The 25,684-nt window shown below is 47.8% G+C and overlaps 1 protein-coding gene across 1 annotated transcript in view; it reads left to right on the top strand.

Moving 5' to 3' along the window:
* Positions 1–483: 483 nt before the first annotated feature.
* The window catches only part of UBE2QL1 (ubiquitin conjugating enzyme E2 QL1), a 37,599-nt gene continuing 12,398 nt past the window's right edge, over positions 484–25,684 (top strand). Inside the window, exon 1 of the mRNA XM_019743382.2 lies at positions 484–1,762. Within this exon, the coding sequence (XP_019598941.2) occupies positions 1,001–1,762 (762 nt within the window). The 5' untranslated portion in view covers positions 484–1,000. The remainder of the gene's footprint in view (positions 1,763–25,684) is intronic.

The raw sequence follows: 25,684 nt of genomic DNA, 5'->3' as shown, positions 1-25,684 counted from the left end.
AATCAATAACCAGGTTGCTTTCCACGCTTCCCACTTCCTCTTCCCCTCCAGATTGTTCTACCAGGGTTAAGTGAGGTCGGAGGCTTGGGCTTCGGGACAGGGGGGTGGGGTTGGGGGTGGCGAGCCCGTATCCCAGGCAAAAGGACCGGAGTCTGTGAGACCCCCATTAGCGCTCGCTCTAGCGCGACCCATCTCCCCTGGTCCCCACCCTCGCGCCGGCTTCTGCCAGCTGGACGGCCTCGCGCGTGGAGACCCCGCAGCGCGGCACCCCGCCGGCCCGGCGCGCGCCGCTGTCTCCCCCCAGCGGCCGTGCGCGTGGCGCCGCGGGAGCCGGGCGGCGGGCGGCGGGCGGGCGGGCGGGCGGGCGGGGCGGCTCGGCGAAGGCACGCCCGCGGCTCCGCCCCGCGTCCCCCTCCGGCTGGCAGGGCCGCCCCCTCCGCGCCGCGCTCAGCTCAGACAGAGCAGCCGCCTCTGCAATGTCAGCAGCCGCAGCGGCGGCGGCGACGCGAGTGGCAGCGGCCGGGGCCCCGCGGTAGCCGCCAGCGCGGCACGGCCCGGCGGGCGCTCACGGCGGGAGCCCGCGGCCACCTCGCTGCCTCCGGGGCGCTGCGGGCGACTCTGCGCGCCCCGGCGCGGCGCTTGGACTCCAGGCCAGCCGGGCTGCGGCCGCGCACAAAGGACTGTGGACACCGGGCTCCGGGGGCTGCGCCCAGAGAGCGGCTCGGGGACGGCCAGCCACGCCGCGTCTCCTCCACGCCTCCGCTCCCCGGCGGCTGGAGCGGGAGCCGGGGCGGGCCCCGTCATATGACAGCGGCGACAGCGGCGGGGGGGCGCTCTTGCTGCCGGCTCCGCTGCGCCACGGCCGCCGGCGCCGGCGGTGGCCCGCACCGAGCCCCGCTGAGTGTTCGCCTATCGCCGCCGCCCCGCGCCCCCCGCGCCCAGGCTTTCGGGCTCCGGGGGCAGGAGCCGAGGGGAGCCCCACGCCGGCGCCAAGCCTAAAATGGCCACGCTGCTCCGCAAAATCGGGCTGATCCGCCTGCACAACCGGGACACCGAGGACCCCAAGCACCATCACAACCACCGCGGCGGCGGCGGCCAGCAAAGCGCGTCGCTGCGCGGCAAGGGCGGCGCCAAGAGCGGCGGCCACAAGCAGCAGCAACAGCAGCCCCCCGGGGGCGCGGGCGACGCCAGCCCCGGGCCGCGCAAGGGCAAGCGCGCGCCGGAGCTGGCCCCGCGCGACAAGCTGCCGCAGCCGGCAGCCGGGGCGGCGGGGGCAGCGGGCTCCGGGGGTCCCCGGGAGCGGGCGGCGGGCGCCAGGGCGGGGCCCGGCCCGGCGGGGGCGGCGGGCGGCAGCCTGGTGCCCGCGGCGCGCCAGCAGCACTGCGCGCAGGTGCGCAGCCGGCGGCTCATGAAGGAGCTGCAGGACATCGCGCGCCTCAGTGACCGCTTCATCTCCGTGGAGCTGGTGGACGACAGCCTCTTCGACTGGAACGTGAAGCTGCACCAGGTGGACAAGGATTCGGTGCTGTGGCAGGACATGAAGGAGACCAACACCGAGTTCATCCTGCTCAACCTCACCTTCCCCGACAACTTCCCCTTCTCGCCGCCCTTCATGCGGGTGCTCAGCCCGCGCCTGGAGAACGGCTACGTGCTGGACGGCGGCGCCATCTGCATGGAGCTGCTCACGCCGCGCGGCTGGTCCAGCGCCTACACCGTGGAGGCCGTCATGCGCCAGTTCGCCGCCAGCCTGGTCAAGGGCCAGGTAAGCGGGGAGGGGCTGGGGCGCGCGTTCCCCCGACTCTCTCCCTCCTGACCCGGGCTGCCCGTGCGCGCGGGGCTCTTTGCAAACCAGCCTCCAACCCGGAGACGTTTCCGGCGCCCCGCTTCTTTTCCCAAAGCATTATCTTTCTTGCCTACTTTTCCATCTCGTCTCTCCCGGTCCCCCGCCCTGTCTGCGCTGGTCTCTCGCTTGCTCCCTCTCTCCTTGTCTCCAGAATTCGCTCTGTCCTGCTTTCCCCGTCCTTACTCCCCTCATCGCCCCGCTATACCCTCCTCTTCCTCTTCTCTTTCTCTTCTCACCCTACCCCTCCCCTGTGGTCCCTCCGCCCTACCCCTCTATCCTCTGCCCTTCGTCCCCTTCTCCTCTCCCCGGCTACTCTTCCCTTTCCAGCTGTCCACCATTTCCTATCTCTCTCTCCCTCTCTCCCTTTCCCCGTATCCCCCACTCTCTTCCCCTCCCTCTCCCATTCCCCCCATCTGCGTCTCCCCATCTTCTGTCCCCATAATCTCCGTGAAGGTGGGACTTTATGTCTGCCTCAGGATTCAAGCGTCCAACCTAGTTTATAACCTCCCCCCAACACACACATTTCCTCCCCAACGTCTCAGGTGGGTGCTTTGCAGGTGGGGTGCTCTGCAGAGGGTCAGCCTCCCGCTGGTATATCTGCTCCGGAGGCTATGCTTGCTTTTCCTTAGAGCATGTAGTGCAAAGGTGAGAATTTCACTCTTGAGAAATTTCACTGGAGAGGCAGAGGTGTGGTGTGACTGGTTCCTTAAGGGACAAGGCCAGACTCTGTCAAGGAAATGCCTGGTCCCTGCCCCTTCCAGGACCTTCACCCCTGGGAGGGTAGATGTTCAAGGTCTTGGTCTCTCTCAGACTCCTTTCTTTCTTTGGTTTCCTCGTGCCCCCAGAAGAAGTTAAATCCTTTATCAGGGCTAAAGATTGTTCACTAAATACTGAAATAAGGGATGAGTTTGAGTGTCCTCACCTCTTGCACCAGATGGCAGCTTTACTGAAAAGAAACCGTGGAGGACTTGAGAGGGAGAATGAATGAATCTTCTGAAGTGTGTTGTCCCCCCACCGCCACCACCACTCCCTGCAGACAAGTGTGAGGTTTCAGATTCCCACGTTACATGCTCTCGATCGTGTTCAAGTCAGCTGATGTTTTCCAGAATCGATATTAAACGTTACTTAATAAAATGACATTTTTATACAGGCATCTTTTAGATTTATGAAGAATCGTTGTTTTGTTTAGAAGACCCTGAATGACCTCAATTTGATCTTTCTACAGCTGGCACATCAGAAGCGATCAGTCCCCTGTCACCTACCCCTGTCCCTTTCACTGCGGAATTTTTCACACTAATCAAATAACGCTCGTTCTGCCAATTTCACTAGAGCTGGAGCTCCTGGAGTACCAAGCCAGTAGCGTCCTCACTCCAGTGGAGAAAGGCACTTAATTCTTGACTAAGGTCTGTTGTTACCAAGTAACTATCCTGCTGGTCTGTCTTTTCTGGGGCTTAGGTTCCACTTATTTCTTGATCTGGAAATAGGATGGATGTGGCAGGTCCAGAAAGACATCTTTAACCGAGCAAGGTTTAACATCAGAAGTTCAGTGCTGCCTCTGGTGTGAGGAGACTGAGTCAACACAAGCCATGGGGGTGCAAAGGGGTCTCTTTGGTTTATTTTTCAAACGGGAGTATACAAATCATGTGGAAGCATGTTCTGCAGAAATGCCTTTGTTATTTGTTTCTGAAATCATTGCCACTCAGAACTCTCTGGAACAGTGTCTTACGTTCTTTCATTCTTCAGAGAGGCTGACTTTGGGGCTCAGGGGGAGAGGGGTGTCGTTTTGCCTTATAGAATCACAGAATCGTAACAGTTTAGACTTGGAAGAGGTCCTAGAGGTCACGTGGACTACAGTCTGCACTTTCAAAGATGCAGGAAAACAAAGACCTCAAGTTAGAAATAAGGACTATTTTTAAAACATACGTCTTAGTAAAGTAAGTGTCCTTCATGTTTACGTTGATGCTATGAGTAATAGTTCTATTTGCGCTCATGTACTTCTACAAAGTGTTAAAATAGACAGATCCTTGTGCATATATTTCTTTTCTTCGTAATCAGCATTGAGTCTTGCAAACAGTTTGCAAGTTAGAGACTTCAGGGCTGAAAGTCATTATCGACATGTTTATTTATTAATTTCAAAATCGTACCTAATTGAACTAAGGGCCTGCCACCCAGCATACTGTGTTATATTCCCTATTCTAAATTCTAGTGCATCAAATATCTGAAATGAAGGTGAGAACTCAGCAAGGCATTAAAATACCAATTCAGTTTCCTTGTGTTTTCCATGCTGACTTCATCCGTAAGAGAGTAATGCAGGCCACACATAAACTGTTTGAAATGCAGTGTAAGAAGAGGAGAAATGAAGGGTCATTAATGTTTCAGGATTCTGTGCACGGAAGGAGGCGAACGCGTTTCAGGAACCTAAGTGCTATTGTGCCTTCCCCACCTCATGAATTCCTTCCCTACAGATTGCTCATTGCACATACTATAGTTAAAGGTAAGGCTTTGGGGAAGCCCTCAAAATACCCGAGTAGGTATTCAAAGAGAACCAGGAGTGCTACCTAACCAGAAATTACTTTAAAAGAAAGGAATCATTTCATTCTAGTTCCATTCCTCCATCTGTTGGCATCTCTTTTTAGGATTTGTTCTGCTTAAGTGAAAAGTCAGAAAAGGCTCCTTTCCCCCTTTCATAATCGCTTGGCTTTACTTTCTGAATTGAGGATGTACCACGTTGATTTTGTTTCTGCACCTTTAGAGAAACTGTAAAGTGATTTTAAGGATTTAATTGGTAAGATTATGATAAAAAGATCTGCTTAACTGTTTTGTGTGCAAAATAAAAAACTGAGGGCTTATCACATGATATGATCAATTCAGTCATTTCCCAAGGCCTTTTTGCCTGACTCTTTGGTCCATGTCATCAAAATCTCTGATATGCTGCTTTATGGATTGTGGTTGCTTTAAATGAAATCAACAGAAATTTCTTGTATGCTGCATTCTGTGTGGAGACAGCGACATACAGGCTGCCCACTTCTCTACTGGCCGTGACTAGGCCCTCTTTTGACTACATAGAGACATTTCAGGTAACTGTTTTGGTTGTCTGCAATTGGATGAAAATTCCTGTACTTTTAAAATGAACTGCTGACAATCTTCAAAGTTTAAGCCATTATTTATACCGTTTATCCTTTATTGAACCCAAAGAAGCCAGCTCATAGTTCCTGTACAGGACTTTTGACATCCGAAAGCTGTAAGATGTTGGTCTTGAAACCATAAGTAGCTGCGATGGTAGCACAGTGCTTGCATCTTGCAGGCAGCTTAAGGTAGAAGATCACGTGGGCAGAGATAACACAGGACAGACGCTGTGAACCTGGACTGAGGACTCGCAGCGGTGCCTCCACGGTTCTGCCGGAAATGCCCGGAGCTCGCTGGCTTAGCCTCCAGGTGTGGGTCCTGGAGTAACTGGGTGACTGGACAGAGACCCTCTTCTTGCAGTTGTGTGAGCAGAAGGGTCCCCAAAAGCCACTTGAGGGAACAGTAACTCAGGGTTCTGTTTTCATACCCGCTCACCTTTTGAGTGTCCCTTTTTAAAATTAACTAGATGTGGCCAGGAAGAGGGGACAGAAGACACTTGAAAGACAGTTCCTTAGCCCTCCTCTGTCCCCTCAGAGCCAGCCACATGGCTGGACCCACCATGAAGACGATGATGATGATCGTGATGGTAAAGATGATAACAGCACAGCTAACACTGGCTGTGTGCTCCGGGCCACGCTCTGGGCCAGCTGAGGCCCGAGGCTGTGTCTCCTCGCTTGTTCTGCTGTGTGGATGGTCCCCGCACAGGTGAGGAAGCTGCAGGCCCACAGTCAGCTATAGTTCACACACGTCGTGTTAGAATACGAGCAGTGAGTACAAAGGCTCTGAACACAGCCCACACCAGCAAAAGCTGTCCAAAAGGCACAGTCAAGCCCGGGCCATGGAAGCCCCTGCTGTCCCCAGGTGGTGGTCTGAATTGTGACCTGCGTGATAAGCCTTTGTGTCCCCAGAAAACAGATATGCATCCAGCCGTCAGCAAAGACTGAGAATAACAGGACTGAAGCAGCCTCAGATCTTAGAAAAGTTGGTCAGGACGGTTATGTTTACTTGACAGCGCTGGCTTCTGGGGCTTTTGAATAAAGGAAACCGGCAGATGTGGCCACTTGATGGAATGTGATGAGGAAAGGGCTCTGCAGATCAGCTTTGGTGATAACGCACATCTCTGAGATTGACTTTGGGCCTTAAAGGGGTCTGCACCGGGGACGTCATTGAGAATCGTGTGTGTATGTGTGTGTATATGTGTGTGTGTGTGTGTATATATGTGTGTGTATATGTGTGTGTGTGCAAATGTGCACACGTGCGCGCACACGCACACCCCACAGCTGTTTTCAGAGCTTCTTCCAAAGCACAAGGCCTAAAAACAGCACTTGACTTATTTGACTTGTGGCTGGAAAATCTCCAGGTCTTAGCAGAAAAACTGGTGAGGATGAACAGCGCTTTGTGTTCCTACACTGTAATAATTTCCCGTGTTTCCAAACCGTGTTGTATCAGCCTGCTAGGGCTGCTGTAACAAAGTGCCGCAGACTGGGGCCTTAAATACCAGACATTTGTCATCTCCCAGTTCTGGGGGCTGGACGTCTGAGACCCGGGTGTCGGCAGGGTGGGCTCCTTCTGAGGCTGAGGGAGGAGCTGCTCCAGGGCTCCCTGCTTGGTGCGTGGACCGCGTCTTCTCCGCGTCTTCACACCGTCTTCACACCGTCTTCCTTCTCTTCGTGTGTATGTGACCCAGTCTCTCCTTGTAAGGACTCGGTCATACTGGCTTAGGGCCCACCCTCGTGACCTGCTTCCGTTGGTGTAGCCACATCCTGAGGTGCTGGGGTAGGACTCCAGCATGGATTTTGTAGGGACACAGTTGCAGCCCTTAACAAGCCCCAACAGGAGTTCCTTAACCACTTCAACCTCTCATTTCTCTAGAGGCCAGGCTGGTTTGCAAAGGAACGGAAATGTGTAGGTGATGGAGAGCTTTGCCCACGAGGATGACTCTGCAGCTTGAGGTATCCAGGTGCTTGACTGTTCAGAGAAAAAATAGCTTGTTCCGATACCAAGTAGGGCAGGCAGGAGGATGCAGGCAGGGCCCTGCCTCCTAAAAATAGTGCCACGCCAACTGGGCGGCCCCACGGCTCAGCTCCCTGGCACGGTGCTTCCACCAGGGCTGATGGGACAGTTAATAATAGTAGTGACTCGCTTTGCCCTCAGTTGTCGACTTTGGAGAATCTAAACTTGCAAGAAGAATGTGTAAATGCATTTCTGTTTACTTTTCTGGTTGACATTAGGGATGTGATAGGTTTGTTTTTCTTTTTAAGGGACAACATAGTTTGGGGGGGGGTTGTTTGTTTTTTAATGGAAAGTGCCAACATGGACAGTAAGTTGAAGTATGTTTTAAGTCTGAGACCCACCACCCAGCGTGCCCTTTCTCACCCGCAGGAATAGGTGTGTGTGAATCCAGGTGTAGCAGTCAGGCAGCCTCGGGTACCACTTTGGGGACGGCTAATTTGACGAAAACAAACAAACAAAAGCAGCCACCAGGTGTGGATTCTTTGAGCCACATTTCAAATCTCCTGAATCTTCATTTTTTGCTGTGTTGATAAGGTAGTGGGGAGGGGGATGGGTGACAGGTATAACTCCCTTCCTCTCTGCCAGTGGTTCTCTGCCAAGGCCATAAATTAGATGCCCTGGGGAGTGTTTACATTCTCCTAATGCCAGGGCCCTACCTTCGGAGACTCTGGCTTCCTGGTAGAGGCTTGTTGGAAAAGCTCCTACGTGATTCTACTGGGCGGCCAGGGTGAGAAAAGCCACCTGGACTCTCATCGTTTCCAGGTCCCCCTCTGGGTGCATCCTGCCACCAGCAGCCACGGCAGGGAGCGTCGGGTGGTGGTGGGTGTAACCGAAGCCCCTCACCATCCCCCCCCCACCTCGATGAGACTCCCTGTCCTCTGTCAACCATGACGGAGTGCCCTGGAAGCCCTGCCATCATAGAACCAAGTCCTTCCTCCCTGGACGGCGTGCGTAGACCAAGCAGGGTGTGAACCTGAGACCAGGACGTGTGCTCAAGACAGGTCACTCACCCTCGATTGGACACGGCTGGCAGTGCTCAGGTGCAGACCACCCAGACCTGTGGCGGCCTGGCTGACTCACACAGCACAGGTATGGAGAGCCTGCCATGTACCAGGCACTTGCTAGTCACACAGTGGTGGAGAAGAGACACGGAAAGTGCCTGCCGTGGAGAACTGATTGTGCGGTGAGGATACTGCAAACCCATTCATATGTCTTCGGCATGTCGGCCAGCTTCGCAGTTACATTTTGCTTAACATTTGGGTACAGGTCATCTGTTGACCATACATGGACCTGACAACTGGCAGTGGCCTGTGTGTGCACTGGGGGCTTGGGAGAGGGGGGTCCAGGGATCAGCAGGGTCGTCACACTCCCCCACACTGTACCTACAGGTGGGGGAGACTTGACTCTTATGGTGAGGCCCAGCCTGTCATTCTGAACACTGTTTCACTGCTAATAAGTGGAAAAAGCAGGCATTTCCCAAAACACACAAAGTTGTAATGGCGGAAACATTTCCTGTAACGTCCATGCTTTCCTACCAGGGAGTCAGCAAACTATGATTAGGTTTACCTGTTTGTTTATCCTCATTGTCACACACTTCATTCATTCATTCATTCCTTCATTCATTCAGCACCCATGTGCTGAGGGTCTGCCATGACTTGGGCACCGTAGCCACCTCACTCCTGGCATTCCCAGGGCACTGCTTCCCATTCTGTGCATTCTCTGTCTTCTTCCTGGCTGTCTGCTGGGCCAGCTACTTTGGGGAGGCCAGGAGGAAGCAAGCTGAGGTAAGTGGGAGGACAGAGGACCCCAGGGTGAGGAAGTCTGGGGACGAAGCAGATCTGGGACAAATCAGGTGGCAAACGATTAGAAAAGGAGGGCAGGCCATGGCTGCAGGAGCTAGGAAAGGTCACCTGAACGTGCTCCTTCCCCACCCACGAGATTTGCTGGTCCGAGCAGACACCCCATCCCTTTGCTTTGACCCCTCTTGCAATGCAGCATCCAGTTGCAAACGTGTATCAGCTGCTGTGCAAAATGTTTTATGGGTCATTCGATTAAATCCTCACAACAGCCTATGGGATGAGTGCTGTTGTTATTCCCATCTCACAGAGGAGGAAACTGAGGCTTGCTGAGGTCAAATCTGTGTCCAGGACAGGTGGCTAGTAAAGAGTAGAGGTGAGTTGTCACCAGGAAATTCACCAGTGCCAGAGCCCTGTGGTTCTGACGAGCTGTCGGGGAGGCAAGTGGAAGCCACTCCACCAAGTAGCATGTGCAGCTTCGTTGTCCCCAGGGGTCCCTATGGCCTTAGGGGAAACATGGCAATGACATCGTGCTTGGTTTTCCTACAACCCCCAGAATCGATCCACGGGGAGGAGTGATGTATGCATCACATCTAACACATGGCACTGAATTATCAGCGAAGTTGGACCACGGTGGCGGTCCAAACATACCATCAACTTTTGTATCTATTGTGGGAAATGGGAGAATGTTTTCATTCTTGCAAACTGTAGAAGGAAGATAATTGTGGCTGCTTTATTTCTTCGATACACAAAAGGGAAAGGCATTTTAAAAATTCTGAAAATAACTCGAGAAAGAAATGCTCTTTGAACATAATTGTTGCATCGGTGGAAACCACTCAGATTGAAGAAATTAATACTTTAAAAATAATTTCTGTAAAAGAAATACTAATTCTCTGTCACAATATTTGGCAAGCATTCTCAATATTTTTTTATTAAGAGTTCTTTGAGGAAAGAGATAAGGAATTGCTATCTTACAATGGATCTGATTACACTTGAAGTTGAAATGTTGTCAGCTCACTTGGGAATTGAAGGAAAACATTCTAGAAAAATGTTGTTAAGGGGATGCTTGCCATTTTTTGATCTTGAAATTCAGACATTTCCAAAAATCAGAATATGGAGTTGCAGAATTGATTACATATTGATTGTAATAGAAAGCAGCTATAATTATTGTATAAAGTGGGACATAATTATTAGAACAATTATTTTGGCCTTACTGATACATATGAATTAGGGCGATTTTTGCATCAAGCTGGGTGCCTATTTTTGCTTCCCAGGAACTACCAGTCGGGACTGGAGTGTAACTGTACAAAAACAGTGAAAACAAAAACATGAATGACAGCAGGGATTTATCTGTGTTGAGGTCTTTCACGGTTAGTGGCATAGCCCTACTCTCTACTCTGCTTCCCAGCCAGGGAAAAGCAGAAATATGGAGGAAACTTGAAACTGAATTTGTTACAAGCTTGAATTAATTGTAACTAGTTGACTATTATAAGCCTAGCAAATGTAACTTTTAAAAAGTCATCAAAATACTAAATCGTGTTTCTTTCATCTCGCTTGGTACAAAGGGACGGTATCTCATGGAAGCTTGCCTTGCGGCCCATGTGTGTGGAAGAGCTCTCCCCTGAGGTGGGCCCCCCCCCCCCAGAGCTGTCCAGGGAAGGCAGGGCACAGCAGAGCTAAGGGTTAGGGCCTCTGGGGAGTGCCCTCATCCCATATGAAGACGGCCTAAAACTAACCCAGGGTGGCAGCTGCCATCTGACCTCTCACAGACCTGCTTCTTTTTCCTTTGATCACTTTTATGATGTATATTATGGAAAAATCCTCATCTTAGCTCATAAAAGATCATTTCTCTAACTGTAGGATCAACCAGTAGAATTACATAAAGCTTAAAGGAAATCATTTTAACTCATAAATAAAACTAATCTGATAAAAAGTGACTGACCTTTGCTGGATTGAATTAGGGTGATTTAGTAATTGTATTTAAAGGGGTATCCTGGCATCTGCCTTTTCATAGAGCGATGGAGGCCTCTTGGTTATTCCCCCAGATCAGTCAGAAAGGAATGGGAGACCCCAGAACCACTTCCTGCCACCTCTGGCCCCGACAAGGCCACCTGGAGAACTGCGTGGCCCCTCGGCATCTGGGGACACCTGCAGACCTCTCCTCAGAATAATATTTTGAAATGCACACAAGAAAATTCATAGGATTTCCAAGGAAAACAATTAGAGTAGTTCCCCCTTATCCATAGTTGTGGTTAACCCACATCTGAAAATATTAAACAGGGAATTCCAGAAATAAACAGTTCATAAGTTGTAAATTACGCACCGTTCTGAGCTGTGTGATGAAATCCCACAGCGTCCCACTTGCGACGCGAGTCATCCCTCTGTCCCAAGTTTTCTGCCAGTTAGTCATTTCATAGCCGTATGTCTCGATGATCAAATCAGCTATCAGTGTTCCCCAGTACGTGTGTTCAGGTAACTCTGCTTTTACTTAACCATGGCCCCAAAGCAGAAGAGTGGTGATGCTGGCGATTGGGATCTGCCTAAGAGAAGCTGTAAGTGCTTCCTTTAAGTGAAAAGGTGAGTGCGGGTCAATAAGATATTTTGAGAGAGAGAGAAATAGAGAGAGAGACTACATTCACATACCTTTTATTACAGTGTATTGTTATAATTGTCCAATTTTATTATTAGTTATTATTGTTAATCTCTTGCTGGGCCTAACTTATAAATTAAACTTTACCATAGCTATGTATGGATAGGAAAAACATAGTGTATATAGAATTCAGTACTGTCTGTGGTTTCAGGCATCCAAGGGGGTCTTGGAACGTACTACTGTATATACGTACTACTGTAGACTACTGTATATACTTAAACATGTGTCGTGCGGGAGACCCTGCTCGCTGCGCCATTTGTCATGCGGGGAGGCCTGCGGGGTCTCTGCTCCCATTCCCCATACAAGAACGCAGGATATGGTGAGGCCAAAAAGGAACACCCACGGAGCCATAGGTAGGGGAGTCATACCACTATATTCTCTCTGGCAGCACTATACTCTCAATGGAGGCTGGATCCACACTGTCCACAAACCGCCATCCACACTTGCCAGCCCAGCCGCCATCTTCTTGCTAGCCCCCATTCTTCCTCTCTCCTCTCTCTCTGCTAGCGTAGCCACAGCAGTTATATTAGTGGCCAATGGCTCACTGGTTACAGCTGACGGCCAACTAGCCACAGCTGATGGCCATGCAATCACAATTGATGGCCATTTACTACCTGAGCCAGCACCTGTCTATGTGAGGCCGAGAGCCTGGAAACTGCTTTCTGGGGCTCTGCCCCCACAACATGGTTATCACATATCAAAAAAAACAAAACGTGATGAACTAAACTATCAAATTAAGAAGCATGTCTTTAATAACATTTAAGATCCAACAACTCCCTTAATTGGACATAGTAACAAGCATTGATGACATTTCAAGGTATCTGCAATTGTACTGTGATGTTTTATTTTTAAGTGTGGGATTTCCATTGGTGGCGAAATCAAGGCACTGCTCATACAGCTGTGGTTTATCACTTTCCCTCATAATTAAATGAAGTGCTAAATTGCAGTTAGGTGTTAGTGAAAATAAAGACATTTTTCCCATCCAAGTGTATATATGCTTGTGGGGGTGGAGGGGAAGGCCTGGCTCTGAGTGTGTCTTGGGGAAGATCTTAAGGCTAATTGTGCAGCTCCTGGACAGAACCACCGGGAACAAGGTTTAGGAGCCCAGTTATGTCTCAGTTCCACCGTAGGTCTCTTGGGCTGGGGTTGGGAGAAAGCCATGGATCTAGAGGCAGACACAGGGCTCCAGCACCATCCCTCTCCTGAGCCTGCTCCCCTGCCGGGCAGGTAGCAACCTCCCCAAGCTTCAGGTACCTCACCTGAAGGTGAGGAGCAGAATCCCCACTTCACAGGTGAATGGTGACACTCAAGAGAAATGATGTACAAAGTGCCGTGTACAGAGGGGGTAATCAATAGATGTTCCTTCTTTTAAAGAATTGGAATATTTATTGAAATAAATACAGCAGAAAAATATGACCAAAGACCCCGAGTTGGGCTTCCACTCAGCATCCATTACATGAAGGGTTCTGCTTTCACAGCTATTAGTATTTCAGGGCGATAATGAGCTCCAGTTGGCTCCAATTTTTTCATACTTGACCATAATTTTACAAATTTCACAAAAATCACTGGATAGCCTCCTCTTGACCCTCTCATGGTGGACCCTTGTCATTGCCTCTGTTGGCTTCCTGTCGTCCAGTCATTGTGTATCATCAGGAGATGGCTTCTGATAACGATGGCAGCCATGCTACTGTCCGATGTGATACCTGTCTGATGCCTGTGTCTCACCTTCACAGCACTGCTCTCCTAAGAACCCTTTTGTTAGTCGTTTCTTTAAATTAGCTCAACTCCCTTTGCTGCTGCTGTGTTAGAAAATTACATGGGAGAATATTATTTAAAACCTGTACCTCTATCATCTCTAAATGCACACCAGATGGTAGCCATTAAAGATTGTTGAGGTTCTTTCTTCATTACAGAATACCATGTCCCCTTGAAAGCTTTGTGGTGACCATTTTGTTTCCAGATGAAAACCTGGTTCAGAAATTGATTTTAAAATTTTGTAAAATGCTGTGGGTTCCAACCATTATCACAATTATTGCCTCAGTACAATTGAAAGAGAGTGTCACTGTAGTTGGTTACCCTTTAGCTTCCTACACCCTTTAGAAAAGGCCTTTCTTTCAGTGAAATTGAAAAGGCATCTAGTTGAAATGTTCAACCTGCGGGAATTGTCGACTTTTCTCAGAAACCTCTGGGATGTTGTGTATGACATCGTGACAGTTGGAGGCTAATCAACAGTGGACTACCAATGCCTGCCTCCCTTTCTCTTAGCTGCTAATTAGGGCCGTGGGCATTGGTCCCAAATCTAGGGTAAGGTCTCTGCATTTGGTAGGAGAGCAACTAGATGTCTCCAGGGTTCAGCTCTTAAGACCGAATGGCGGAGCAGCGTTTCCACAGGCAGAGGGAATGGGCCACAGCTCATTGATCCTCCAGGCTTTTTATGCTGTGTCTGTTGTACCCTCTCAATGACTTTCCCGAAGTTCAGCAATATTGAAGTCGGAAATTGATATCTGAGGTCACAGAGGCAGGAAGCAGTCTGCTGTCCCCAGTGTTTCTCAGCCTGCTGCGCAGACCACTCGAAGAAGGGATGCGATCTACGCGGAGAGGAGTCTGCCGCAGCTGAGTCAGTTTATGGACCTGGGTGATGTTGCCATAACTACCGCTTTCCGTCTGTAGTGTTTTCAGCATCATGGTCAGCAGAGAGCAACAGATCTGTCCAGCATTGCTCAGATTGGTTTTCACATTTATTTTTGTCTCTTTTTTTTTTCCTTTCTTGCAAACTCAATATTTAGCTGTCATCGAATCTTTTGGCTGAGATCAAATCAGTTTCCCTATCCTAAGAGAAATATTATAAGCCCTCAATCCACACCTTGGCCCCAGCCACACAGCCTTTGGAGTCTCGGAGGCTTGCTGGTGTCCCATTCTGATAAGTGCCACTGGGCTCTCCCAGCCTGGTGGGAAAGGATGAGCTCATTGGCCCTGACGGGGCCAGGAGACTGCACAAGAGCAGGTAACCATTGTTTAATTCATCATTTAACTGTTGAAAAGGGATGGACGACCCCACACACTTACTGTGGCCAGAAGACCCTCAGGGACTTCAACTGGGTCTTGGTCAGCACCCCACAGGAAAGATACCCGAGGCCTGGGACTCTCAACCCGAACGCAGGTGGAGGTGTGTGAAGGACGCAGCCCTCAGGCAGACATAGGAGGCTTGGGTCTGGGTGGAGAAAGCAGTGAGGTTTCTGCCTACAGGTGCTGGCCGGAGGTCTGGGGTTGAAACAGGCTGGTGAGAGCAAGTCAGACCCCGGATGCAGAGCAAAGTTTGCATTCAGCTTTATGGTCACAAAGCACTTAAGGGTGCGTGGCTTCTGGGGGCCCATGAAAGGGAGGCATTCCAGTACAAGGAATAAGGAGGCCGGCACAGGGCGGGGCAGGGCTGGGGCCTGTTTGCTTGAGCCCGCACTGCTGGTTCAACATGATTGAACCAGACCATTACATCTCCAGTAGGAACTAGGGGCTTAGTGAGAATTTCCAGGGGGCATCTTCTTCCCTCTATATTGTCTCATTTTGTAGCATCAGCAAGTAGGAATTGTCAAATAGCCAAGTTTGAGAGACCGCAAAATAGAAGATGGTCCACCATGAAAGGCTGAGCAGATGAGCTTGTTCCAAGATTGGGAAGTAAGAGATGGCCCTCAGCATGCATTCAGAACAGAAGACGCCTCACCCAAAATTCCTGTGAATGGTCCCCATAGAGCCAATGGAAACTTCTACACTGCACCATTAAATTAAGTTGCCCCCAAATGTTGAAGGAAATGTTAAGAATCCTACCGAACCAAAGAGGGTCCGGCCACATAACACCCAACAGAGCCAAACCCTGGACACTGAGCTTTGCAGTGGAGAAATTAAAGCAATTTATTGGTGGGGCTCCGAGTCAGGAGAACAGGAAGCTAGCACTTAAAACCCGAACTCCTGGATGTTTTTTAATCAAGGATATTTAAAGGCAAAAATTCAGGGTTAGGGGATAGGGGTCATGGGCGAAGCTGATTGGTTAGTTCCTGTGTAAGCTTCAGTGGTTTTCCTCAGTCTGAGTAATTCAGTTCCTGACATCACCTTGTCTGGAGCCTTCATAACTGTGGTCAGGTGAGCGAACCGGGTTGAGGAGCCAAGATTCTGCAAAACATCTCATGATTGTGCATCAGTGATGTTTCCTTTGGAGCAAAAGGCAGAAACCAAACATCTTGTGACCTTGTTATTGTTTAAGCCTTCGTTGCTTTATGCTTGACTAGCACATGTCTCTAGTGTCTCAAGCAAAGTGTGCTTTAAACACTTCCTGGAACTTGCTACACAGGCAGGCCTTCAGGGCGTGACTAACTCACCTTTTACTCTGACTGGAAGCTAAGTGATGACCAAAGCAGTTGAAACACTTAGCAAAAGCCTGTACCTACACCCCTAGATTCTATGATCTAATACCTAAACATGTTGACTATTAACTGTTCATTTCAAAATCTCGACCACAAGGAAATGCTTCTGATATTTCCGGCTCCTGAACCTGGAAGAAAAGATTCCAGTAAAAGATTGTCATTTATTTGGCCTTACGAATAATGCAATGCTATGAACTGGTTTTATAAATCAAGCCTAGTTTGAGTGAATGATAAAAGAAGGGAGAAGTTTTGTAAGTAATCTTACCTTTCGGAAGTATGACTCACTCAATCATCCACTCATTTGCTACTAAATATTTTCTGTCTCATGTTATTTTCTCTACATAATTACAGTGAATATTGGTATTTGTACACCATCTACATTTTCTTCGTTTCCTGCCGTTCTCATCTACTTCACTACTTTCTGCTCTTCTTCTAAGTCAGTAAGTCACAATATTAACTAGTAGGTAGCGTGTTTTAGAAAATGTTTCAGAATATTCAAGAATGTTTCACACTGAGATTGGGTGAGTAAATCCTTTCAAACTTATATGTTTACGGTTTACTTGGAATTAAATGTGTACTAACTACAGTGATTCTAGAGGTCGTCTGAGAGAGAGTGCGGGTTTGGTAGTGAGTAGGAGGGAGAAGAAAGAGCCCCCAGAACAGATGAGAGGATCACAGCGTTTCCTCAGTGCAGGGTTTTGGATCCACACCCGCCATTCTCCCACACTGGTGTAGGCTGCAAAGGTGATTGTCTTGTGGTGTGGCTGGTACCCACTGCCACACTCCATGGACCTTGGGCCCCACTCAGGGTATAGAAAGGGACCAGGAGCTGGGCCTTGATCTGAAATCTCCCAAACCCAATTAAGGTTAGCATTTGTGTTGTGATTTTAAACTGGAATTTTTGTTCCAGAATATTCTAAGCTTTTTTTTTATGGGGTGGGATGTAGAATCACATAATTAAGTAGAATTGGGGAAAGTAGACATAGTGCACGTGTTCACCTGTAAACCCAGGTTTCAGTGATGTTTACTGAGCCCTGACAACATTTGCCATTCCCTTGCCACTCAAAGTAGATGCTCTTCCCAATCTATCATGGGTTTAAATTCTGCAATAGGAATAAGGAAGTTACACCTCCCCGTTTCCTCTTCTGCGAACGGGAACAGGAGTCCACCTGGAGTCCCTGTGAGGATTCAGTGAGCTGCTATGGGAAGATGTTAGCTGCTCCTTCAGCACCCAAGCCCCACCCAGGCCCTTCTCCAGGGCATGTCCTCCTTGCCGCCTCTGCCCAGCTTCTGGCGGAGCCACCCCCTTCCCTGTACAAACTGCAGAGCACCCTGCTTCCAGCTTGTTGTGTCATGTGTTACCTCGTGGGAGCTGTGCCTTGTCTCCCTACCCTGATGGGCTAGATGTCCCTCCCAGGGGGAATAACTCCCACAGGGGAGCCCCTCCCCACAGGTGCAATTTGGTGTGACCCCGGGTGGGCGTGTGGGGCCCGTGGGCACTCGCCCAGCCCTTGCACCAAGTGGGCACGCCACGGCTATTGTGGCATGAGACTGAGTTGGTAACTCAAGTACCGCAAGGTCATGAGTCATCAAAGAAAAATTATAGGTGTTGCATGTCCTGTAAATTGCAGTGTCGGGAAAGTGGACATTTTTAGCAACAAAATGACACTTGATCAAAAAGGCATTGTCTGCTTGATACCGAGTGCCAAAATAATTCACCCCTGGCACCATGTGCATCCCACGTGATTTGAATTTTCTGTTTTGCTCTAAACACCAAATTTGGTGAGCATGGTGTTTTAGTCAATGAGAATTGGTTTCGTGAGTTTTTGTTTTTCATCATGTGCCCCTGAAATGTCGTCATACTATTTGCCAGGAAATGCATCAGGCTGACACTGGGTGGAGGCTTCAACGTAGCGTCTAAGAGATCACGCTCCCTGTCCCCAGGTCGTCCGTCAGCACATGCGGGGCTGGTGCTTATTTTGTGAAGTAATTTTAATGTGAATTTTGTTATTTGAAGAACTTCTGTAAACATCTCTTTGGTTTCTTTGTGGTCTTATCACGATTGGAGTTTTCTGTGCTACCGTATAAGAGTAAATTCATTCTCTCCTCTCAGTCTCTCTGTCTCTCTCTCTCTCTTTCTCTCTCTCGCTCTCTGTCTCTCTGTCTCTCTCCCCCCTCCCACCCCACCGCTGCCCCTTCCCTTCTTCCGTTTAACTGTGGTTTTTCTTATTGGAGTCTGTATTGTTATTGGAGGGCTGCTTTGACAAGTACCACAGACAGGGCAGCTTAAACAACAGACATTTATTGTCTCCCAGTTCTGGAGGCCGGAAGTCTGAGATCAAGGTGTCTGCGGGGTTGGTTCCCCCTTGAGGTCTCCCTTCTTGGCTAGTAGGCGGCTGCCTTCTTCCTGTGTCCACACATGGTTTTCCCTCTGTGCTTGTCTGTGCCCTAATCTTCTCCTACGAGAAACCAGTCATATAGGATTAGGGCCCACCCATATGACTTAATTTTACCTTAATCACCTCTGTAAAGACACTGTCTCCAAATACAGTTATGTTCTAAGGTACTGCGGGTTAACACATCGCCATATAAACATTACAGAATACAATTCAGCCCAAACAGCCTTTGCAAACACGTATTAGTTATTTTTCCTCTGTGACCTTGATCTTAGATGTCCCATCTTCCTGGCATTATCCTGGGCCTGGCCCTGTGGCCCTTGCTGCCTGCAGGTCTCTTCTGTGAGTAACTGACTCTTTTCCATGTCATCAGCCCCCTTTCCCTCCTGTAGCATTGACACATTCCTCTTCATGAAACTTAGTTTTTCCAGGTTTCTTTGTCTTTCTTAGCTTTCCCAGAATTTCTTTCTTTTCTCCTTTTTCCCAATGGTCATAATTGCCTTTATTTTTTTCATGCTTTCCTTTTCCTTTCTACCTACAGGATTTCCCCTGGCTTTCTCTGCTGTGGGCGTCTAACCTTGCGTTCAGCAAAACCCATGAGCAGGGGCTATATCCATATTCTTTGGCACTATTGCCATTTTGCGCCTTTATTCCTGCGTGCCTTGTGATTTTTGTCCTACTTTTCCTTTTCACAGCCTCTAGAAATCTCCCCACGCCACTCCTCTGTCTTTGTCCAAGGTTGACGAGCATATTCTTTTTTCTCCTTTCTTTGCAGCCATTACTGTCTCAAATGTCCCTGTCCACACTGGGCTAGTCACCTGTCCTGTTTCCTCTCTTCTGTTTGGTGTTTCCTTTCCTCTACTTGCCCAGGGCTCTTTGTCTGCCTTTTTCCCCTTGGGGTCATCTCAGCCATGGGAGCAGATGGGTAAGAAAAGGGACTCTTTGCCTGGGAGTCTGCAAAGAAAGAGGACTTTGGGCAAAGCCAGGGTGCAGAGGGGAGGCCTTGGGCAGGCAGTGGAGGTTGAACTGAAAGGGATGGGGGCTGCTAGGTTGATGATGATTTCAAACATCATTTTGAGGGTCGGTGATTCTAGAAGGCCACACTACTGGGGTCAAACTGGGGTTAAAATTATTGTGAATATGTTTTAATCCAATTGGTTTTTATGCTGATGCACCCAAATTGATGCATTTTTTTTTAATCAACAGTTATTTTTATCATTTCAGATGTTCTTATCAAACTTAGATGTAGGATGCTTTCTGAAAGCCCTCAATTTCGTTTTTATGGTAATTTTACTCATTGACTTTATAGTTAAAGCAGAAAACAATTCTTGATTGGCAATTTCATGGCTCAAAGTATTTGAAAGAAGCACATAACTAGAGTTTGGGTGATACACAAGATCCATCTCAGGGTTTATCAGGGAAAACAATTTTGTTCAGCTATTTGCACTTTACATGCACTCTTGTTTTACTCAACAGTAGAGGAATTCACTCAAATATCCCTACATATTTCCACCAGTCTGCCGCCCGGACCTGAGAACAGGCTAGCAGAACCCTGCGTGATAATTCCTGGGGGAGCCTAACACAGTGTGAGCGCAGCCATCCCCTCTCCTCCCAGCCTGGCCGATTCCGCGGGCTCAGCTCCGGTCCCTCTTACACCTCCCCTCCTGACTCCGGTCTCCTTGGAACCTTGAGCTCTGTAGAGCAAGGACTTGGTGTCATCGCCAACACTGACAGAGGACAACACACTGTGTGAGCCCTCCCTTGTCTCCTTCATCACAATTATATTATTTCTGTGTGTCTAGACACACAGCTCAGCAGATGACACTCAGCATCTTTTCCACGCTTGATCGCCGAGGCCAACTGTTCCCAGATGTTTCATGAGTGGAGGGAGTTTCCATAAACGTCACAAAGAGCAGAGGCTAACAAAATGTCATAAGACTGGGTCATTTATATATAATCCAAGGCTTTTTAGACAATAAAAATGCACGTTTAAAGTATTTATATAATTTTCTTTTTCAAGCAGTATAAAGTTAGATGTTCACATTTTAATTTCAGGATGACACCCCTAACTTTCACGATATCATAATGAAAGTGATCTGTAGGGTTTTTTCCTTCCACTAAATGCATTTAACCCAAAAAAGTCAATTAAATGAAAAATAACAAATGGATTTCCGGTTACTGTCAACTTTGATCTGCCCTCCTGATGATAAGGACTTATTAGAGAAGTAAATTGCTCTAATTCAGTTTAATGTAACAATTAGTGAGTTGAAGTCAGATGTCCTTCTGCAGTGAACGTGAAAACAGGAGACACATTATGACAGAGACTCAGGCAAGAGCCTGTGTTGGTCTCCGGCGATCACGGGCGAGTGACTCATGAGCTGCTGGGTCAAGGGCCGAGGTGCACGTCTGTTTCTGTGCACCAGCGCTGAGACCAAATGCTCGGAGGTACTCAGAAGACAGAATGTGGTGTATGACCTTGTCCTTTAAAGTTGGGCCCCTCGGAAGACCCGTCCTCCCTAGAGGGCAGTTCTGGGGGTGCACCTTTGTCTATCTCCGGTGGGTCCACTCGAGTCTGGCCTGCAGTCAGCCAGGCATATAACGATAGTGTAGCTTTTATCATCATCGTCATCGTCATCACTGTTAACTTTTTTCCCATTCGTGCCTGAACATCCATGGTTCCGTATTTCATGAAGGTGCCTGAAAAAGCATAGATTTTGTGATCATGCACAAAATTTTAATGTATGTTATTCTGTCAAATGTGCAAAGCTGTTAAGAGTTTGTTTCTGATTATAGAAAGTGCAACATGCTTATTGCACAAAATCCATGCAGTACGAGGATGTAGGAAGTAGAGAGTGCAAACTCCGTGGTTCCACCTGCCAGGGGTAACAACTGCTTTCCTACACACATTCACACTCACACACACACACAACCACACACACTTAGACAGTCACACACACTCACACACACACAATCACACACACACCACACACTCACTGGTGTAACCATTTTCATAATAATGGGATTGTGCTGTTCGTGAGGGTCTGAAGTTTGCACATCTGCACCATGAACATGTGTCTGGTCAGCTGCTCTAACCAGCCTGACTCTTTAAATGGCCCAGGGCACCTGGTGTGCTGGTGCCATGTGAGCAGCCCTTCCCTCGTATAAACAACCTGTGTGCCACCGTGCATGGCAGGCTTGCTCACTTGTGCCCGTGTGACTGGAAGGAAAGCACCAGGAGTTCATGACTGGGTCCAAGGGCATGGACGCTGCACATATGGATCAGATACATGTCGTCAGGTTGCCACTCTCACAGGTCGCGCCAGGTTACACCGCCATCAGCAGCATGAGCTGGACGCCTCCCCAGGTGTCCCCATCTACTGCTCCAGTTAGTATTTCCCAAGCTCATTGGCAAAACAGATCTTATTTTTAAACGTATGTATGTCTTATTTTATTGAGGTGTAGCATCTGTATTACTTTTCTAGGACTGCCATAACACATCCTGGGTGGCCACAACAGAGCATACCCTAAAATCTCAGTATAACAATAAACGTGCCTTTCCTACACACAGTCTGGTGAAGTTTGGTGCCCCCCTCCATCTTGTAGCTTCTCCATCTGGAGTATGTGGCACCCAAGTTCACAATAACAGGGCATAAGAATGGGTGGGCACGTCAGCTTCTAAATGCCCCCACCCAGAACCAACAGGCATCACTTATGCTCACAACCCATAGGCCAAAACTAGCCATAGGGCCACAACCTGATTGGAAGGGAGGCGGATGTGTAAGGAAGCACGTGGCTCTTTGTGGAACACCGACGCTCTCTACCACGTCAAGTTCCTCAAAAAGAGCCACGTCTTAAGTCATCAGGTTGCACACATGAAACATGGAAACTTTCTGCATATCAGTCAGACCTCGGTTTTTAAAAATATATGTGAGCTTTTAGGATTTTCTGGGTAGGAAAGTCTAGCATCTACAAATAGTGAAATGAACAGGATACTGCAACCCAGTGGCACAGAAAAACTGTGAATACCGTGAGATGCAGGGAAACGAAACTAGAGCAAAACTATTATTTTTGCTATTTCAAATAGGAAGATTGAGTAAACTTGACCTTTGTATATTTGAATTTTAATGCAAGCTAATGTAAATATAAAATAACAAGCCAAGAAAATTAATGTGTACAGTTGGTCTTACGACATTTAAACTATCACTGCAAAATGTACATGGATTAACTTCCCTGTTACTAGGGAAGGCAGTTTTGATGATTTACTCCCTAACTCCCTTGACATCTAATTAGTGCCCATCACAACAGACCCTGCACAAAATTATTGACTGTAAACTTAACAACACGTTGCATGAGGTATTTTCAGTAAAAATGAAAGATTTTACTTTGGAGTTCCAGTTCTCTGAACATATTTACTTTATTAAAGATACTTTTTGAAAAGCTACGATCAGAACTTGAGGGCTGGTTGAAGTTTTTAGCCTGCAGGGCTGAAATGATGTTGGCCTGAACACGTGGCACCTAAGGGGTGCTGTTCACTGCCATGCTTTGACTTCCTGGAGATGACCTCCCGAGCAGGGGACACGCATTCTTAGGCTGTTACTAACAACCGCTGCAGGCTGCGGGTGGGAGAGGGAGGCAGGGTGTTCTCTGGACAAACAAGGTTGGGATATCTGGCTTATGCAAAGTCATTACAAATTCTTAGAGCCAACAACATGCCGGTTCTTGTGAATGTTCAGGCACGGGTTCTCCCATGCTCCGTTTCCCAAAATTCTGCATCACAGCGTTTCCACTCTAATTCCAGGAATAGGCTTGGGTTGCTGAGGGGCAGTGTCATTCACTACCTCCCCTCATTCTTTACGTGATCGTTTACAAAATTGCAACAAGTGTGTGTCCTCCTGCTGGGCAAGGATTCGATGAGCTAACATGTAAAGTACTATGTGGGACAAGTTTTGGGAAACGGTGACACATGTGTACTGCCTTTTCTCTGGAATGCGATCTGGAACATGAAGGATACTTCAGATCAGTGTCGATACTTCTACAAGATCTGTCACTGGTTCCTCAGGAGACGTGAGCACCCTCTGGGTACGTGGGCATGTGGTACTTGAGTACCCAAGATAATGAGAAAAGATGCAATGACCTTGAGTTTTCATTGTGACACAGAAGGAGAAGTGTTTTGGTTCATCTCCTGTTGTGCCCTAAGTTCACAGACATGGAAATAGATGGCTGTGGGAATTGAATAACCATAGCTGAAACTTGCCATATAGAGTAGATCCAGCCATTATATCTGTGGTTAAAATTAAGTATCCAAAATTGAAATATAATTTCCTTTGTGTATTATAGCCTAGCAACTGACAGCCAGTTAGGCATTCTAATTTCTCCAGAAAACTTGAAACCAAGAATTCTTAGAAATATTTGATGTATGATATTGTTTAACCAGAAATCTTTATATAAATTGCTTCATTTAATTTTTATTACATTTTGGATATCTTGGGAATATATTTGTGTTAAAATTTAAATAGTTTTCATTACGCTTAATATCAAGCACATCAGTTAAATAAGTCATGTATCAGCAAAACGTGCCATTTAGTGGCATTGCGTGTCCAAACATATCTCTAGGATTTGTTTTTTCTTCAAGACTGTGTCTTTATAGAGGACCTACTTGGCTAAATCAGTTTTCTTTGCTATATTAATTGTTATTGTGTACAGTTATGTACAATTGTGTATAATTATGAAGATCAGGTTGTTATGTAGCCTGGTCTTAATCAAGAAAACTAAGGTATTGGACTCACCATGCAGCAGTCTCAATTTTGAGATTATGTAGCTAACAATGTATAAAGCATAGGTTCATTTTGGTCCCAATCTTAAAATTCCCCATATCTGTGAGGTTTGGTAAAATCTAGGAAGCTGCTGTTTAGTGTCGTGGATAGCATGGAAGGAATGTTTAGGAATCTGATTTTGTTCTAGACTCGAGCATTTCTTACTGGGGCGACTATGTCCCCACCTGCCAGCATCAATTTCTGCTCTTGTATCAGGAACAATGGTAGTTGCTCTGTCTGCCACACCAAGGGGTGAGATGCAAATGACAAAGGTGATTTGAAAAGGATGTAGAAACAATAGCAAGCTTTGCAAGCATGAGGATCAGTCCATCAGATGTGCTTCCTTCACACAGCATTGTAAACAGGTAGGCAGGAGTGGACCCAGCAATTCCATCTCCATCGTAATGCCTGCCGTTTTGCTTTAACGTGCTCATTCACGACAAGGATGTGTGACACACGTGTCCACTTGGGGTCTGTGGCTGCTGTTCTCTGCACATGCATTTTGATTAAAGACAAGACCCTCCCGTGTGCAGCACCACGTCAGTATCATCACAGAAGAGACGGGCGGAGCATTGGTGGTGGTCGTGGGGAGTGAGGCTGGGAAAGGACCTCATAGTCTGACATAAATAAATAAAGAGACTCTATTTTTGTTTCAGAAAGGACAGGCACAATTGGATGTACTGCTTAAGAATCTGCTGAGCATTTAAATACAGTTGTGAAATGTTCCATTAAAAATTGCACCAATATTGCGCAAAGCTCCTGATATTCTAGGCATGTTTGGGTGGGGGCCACGACCGTGAGCCCCGAAGTAGTTACACTCTGGGCCTGTGTCGTTGCTTTTTCTAGTGTAGCCAAGTGGTTGTGAGCATGAATTCCAGAACCCAACTCTGAGAGTTCAGATTCCTGCTCCACTAGCCACCCGCTGTGTGACCTTGGGCAGTCCCACTCTGTGCCTCAGTTTCTTCGTCATGAGCCATGTTATGGCAGTCCATCCCGGTGGAGGCCTGGGAAGCCCTCGGAACAGTGACTGGCACACGCTTTACCTGTGTCGTGTTATAAAGTCTGTATTGTTTGAAGAGTCTCAGTGATGTTTGTAAAGATCACCGAATTCTTTTCTCTGCTTATTATAATTCTTAATGCAAAGGAAAAGATTCTATAGTAACACCCTTATACAAATAAAAGAGTTGAAATCAGAGTGTCCCTGAAGTAATGACCTAAAAGTAATAATAGCCATCCCAGTTGCTTATAGAAAATCACTTTTTAATTTTTATTAGGTCAGCCAAAATCAGTCCTCAGTTTTCTAAGTTTTTCAGTCAGAGACTAGAAATTTGTTAGAACCAACTTCCTTTCTTGATAGATGTATCATAAGACAATTTGATGGTAACAGAACACCACGTTTTCCAGAACTGTCCCCACGCCCTTGCTTAACACCGAGTAAGCTGTTGTTGTTTTTAAATGCCGTATGTTTGCCCTGCGTTTTCTTGCAAACAGAAAAGCATGTGTTGGGTTTTATCTACTCTGGAACCATCACCTGTGTGGCATGAACAAATTGGGGGAGGTGGGATGACAGTGTGTACCCCTTAGATGGTTGGATTCCTTTACTTTTATCCAGTTTTCCTTAGCACAGAGCCA

This window comes from Rhinolophus sinicus, linkage group LG03 (assembly GCF_036562045.2).
Source record: "Rhinolophus sinicus isolate RSC01 linkage group LG03, ASM3656204v1, whole genome shotgun sequence".
Taxonomy (NCBI): domain Eukaryota; kingdom Metazoa; phylum Chordata; class Mammalia; order Chiroptera; family Rhinolophidae; genus Rhinolophus; species Rhinolophus sinicus.
The sequence above is the reverse complement of the archived record's forward strand: the minus strand, read 5'-3'. Positions and strand labels throughout refer to the sequence as shown.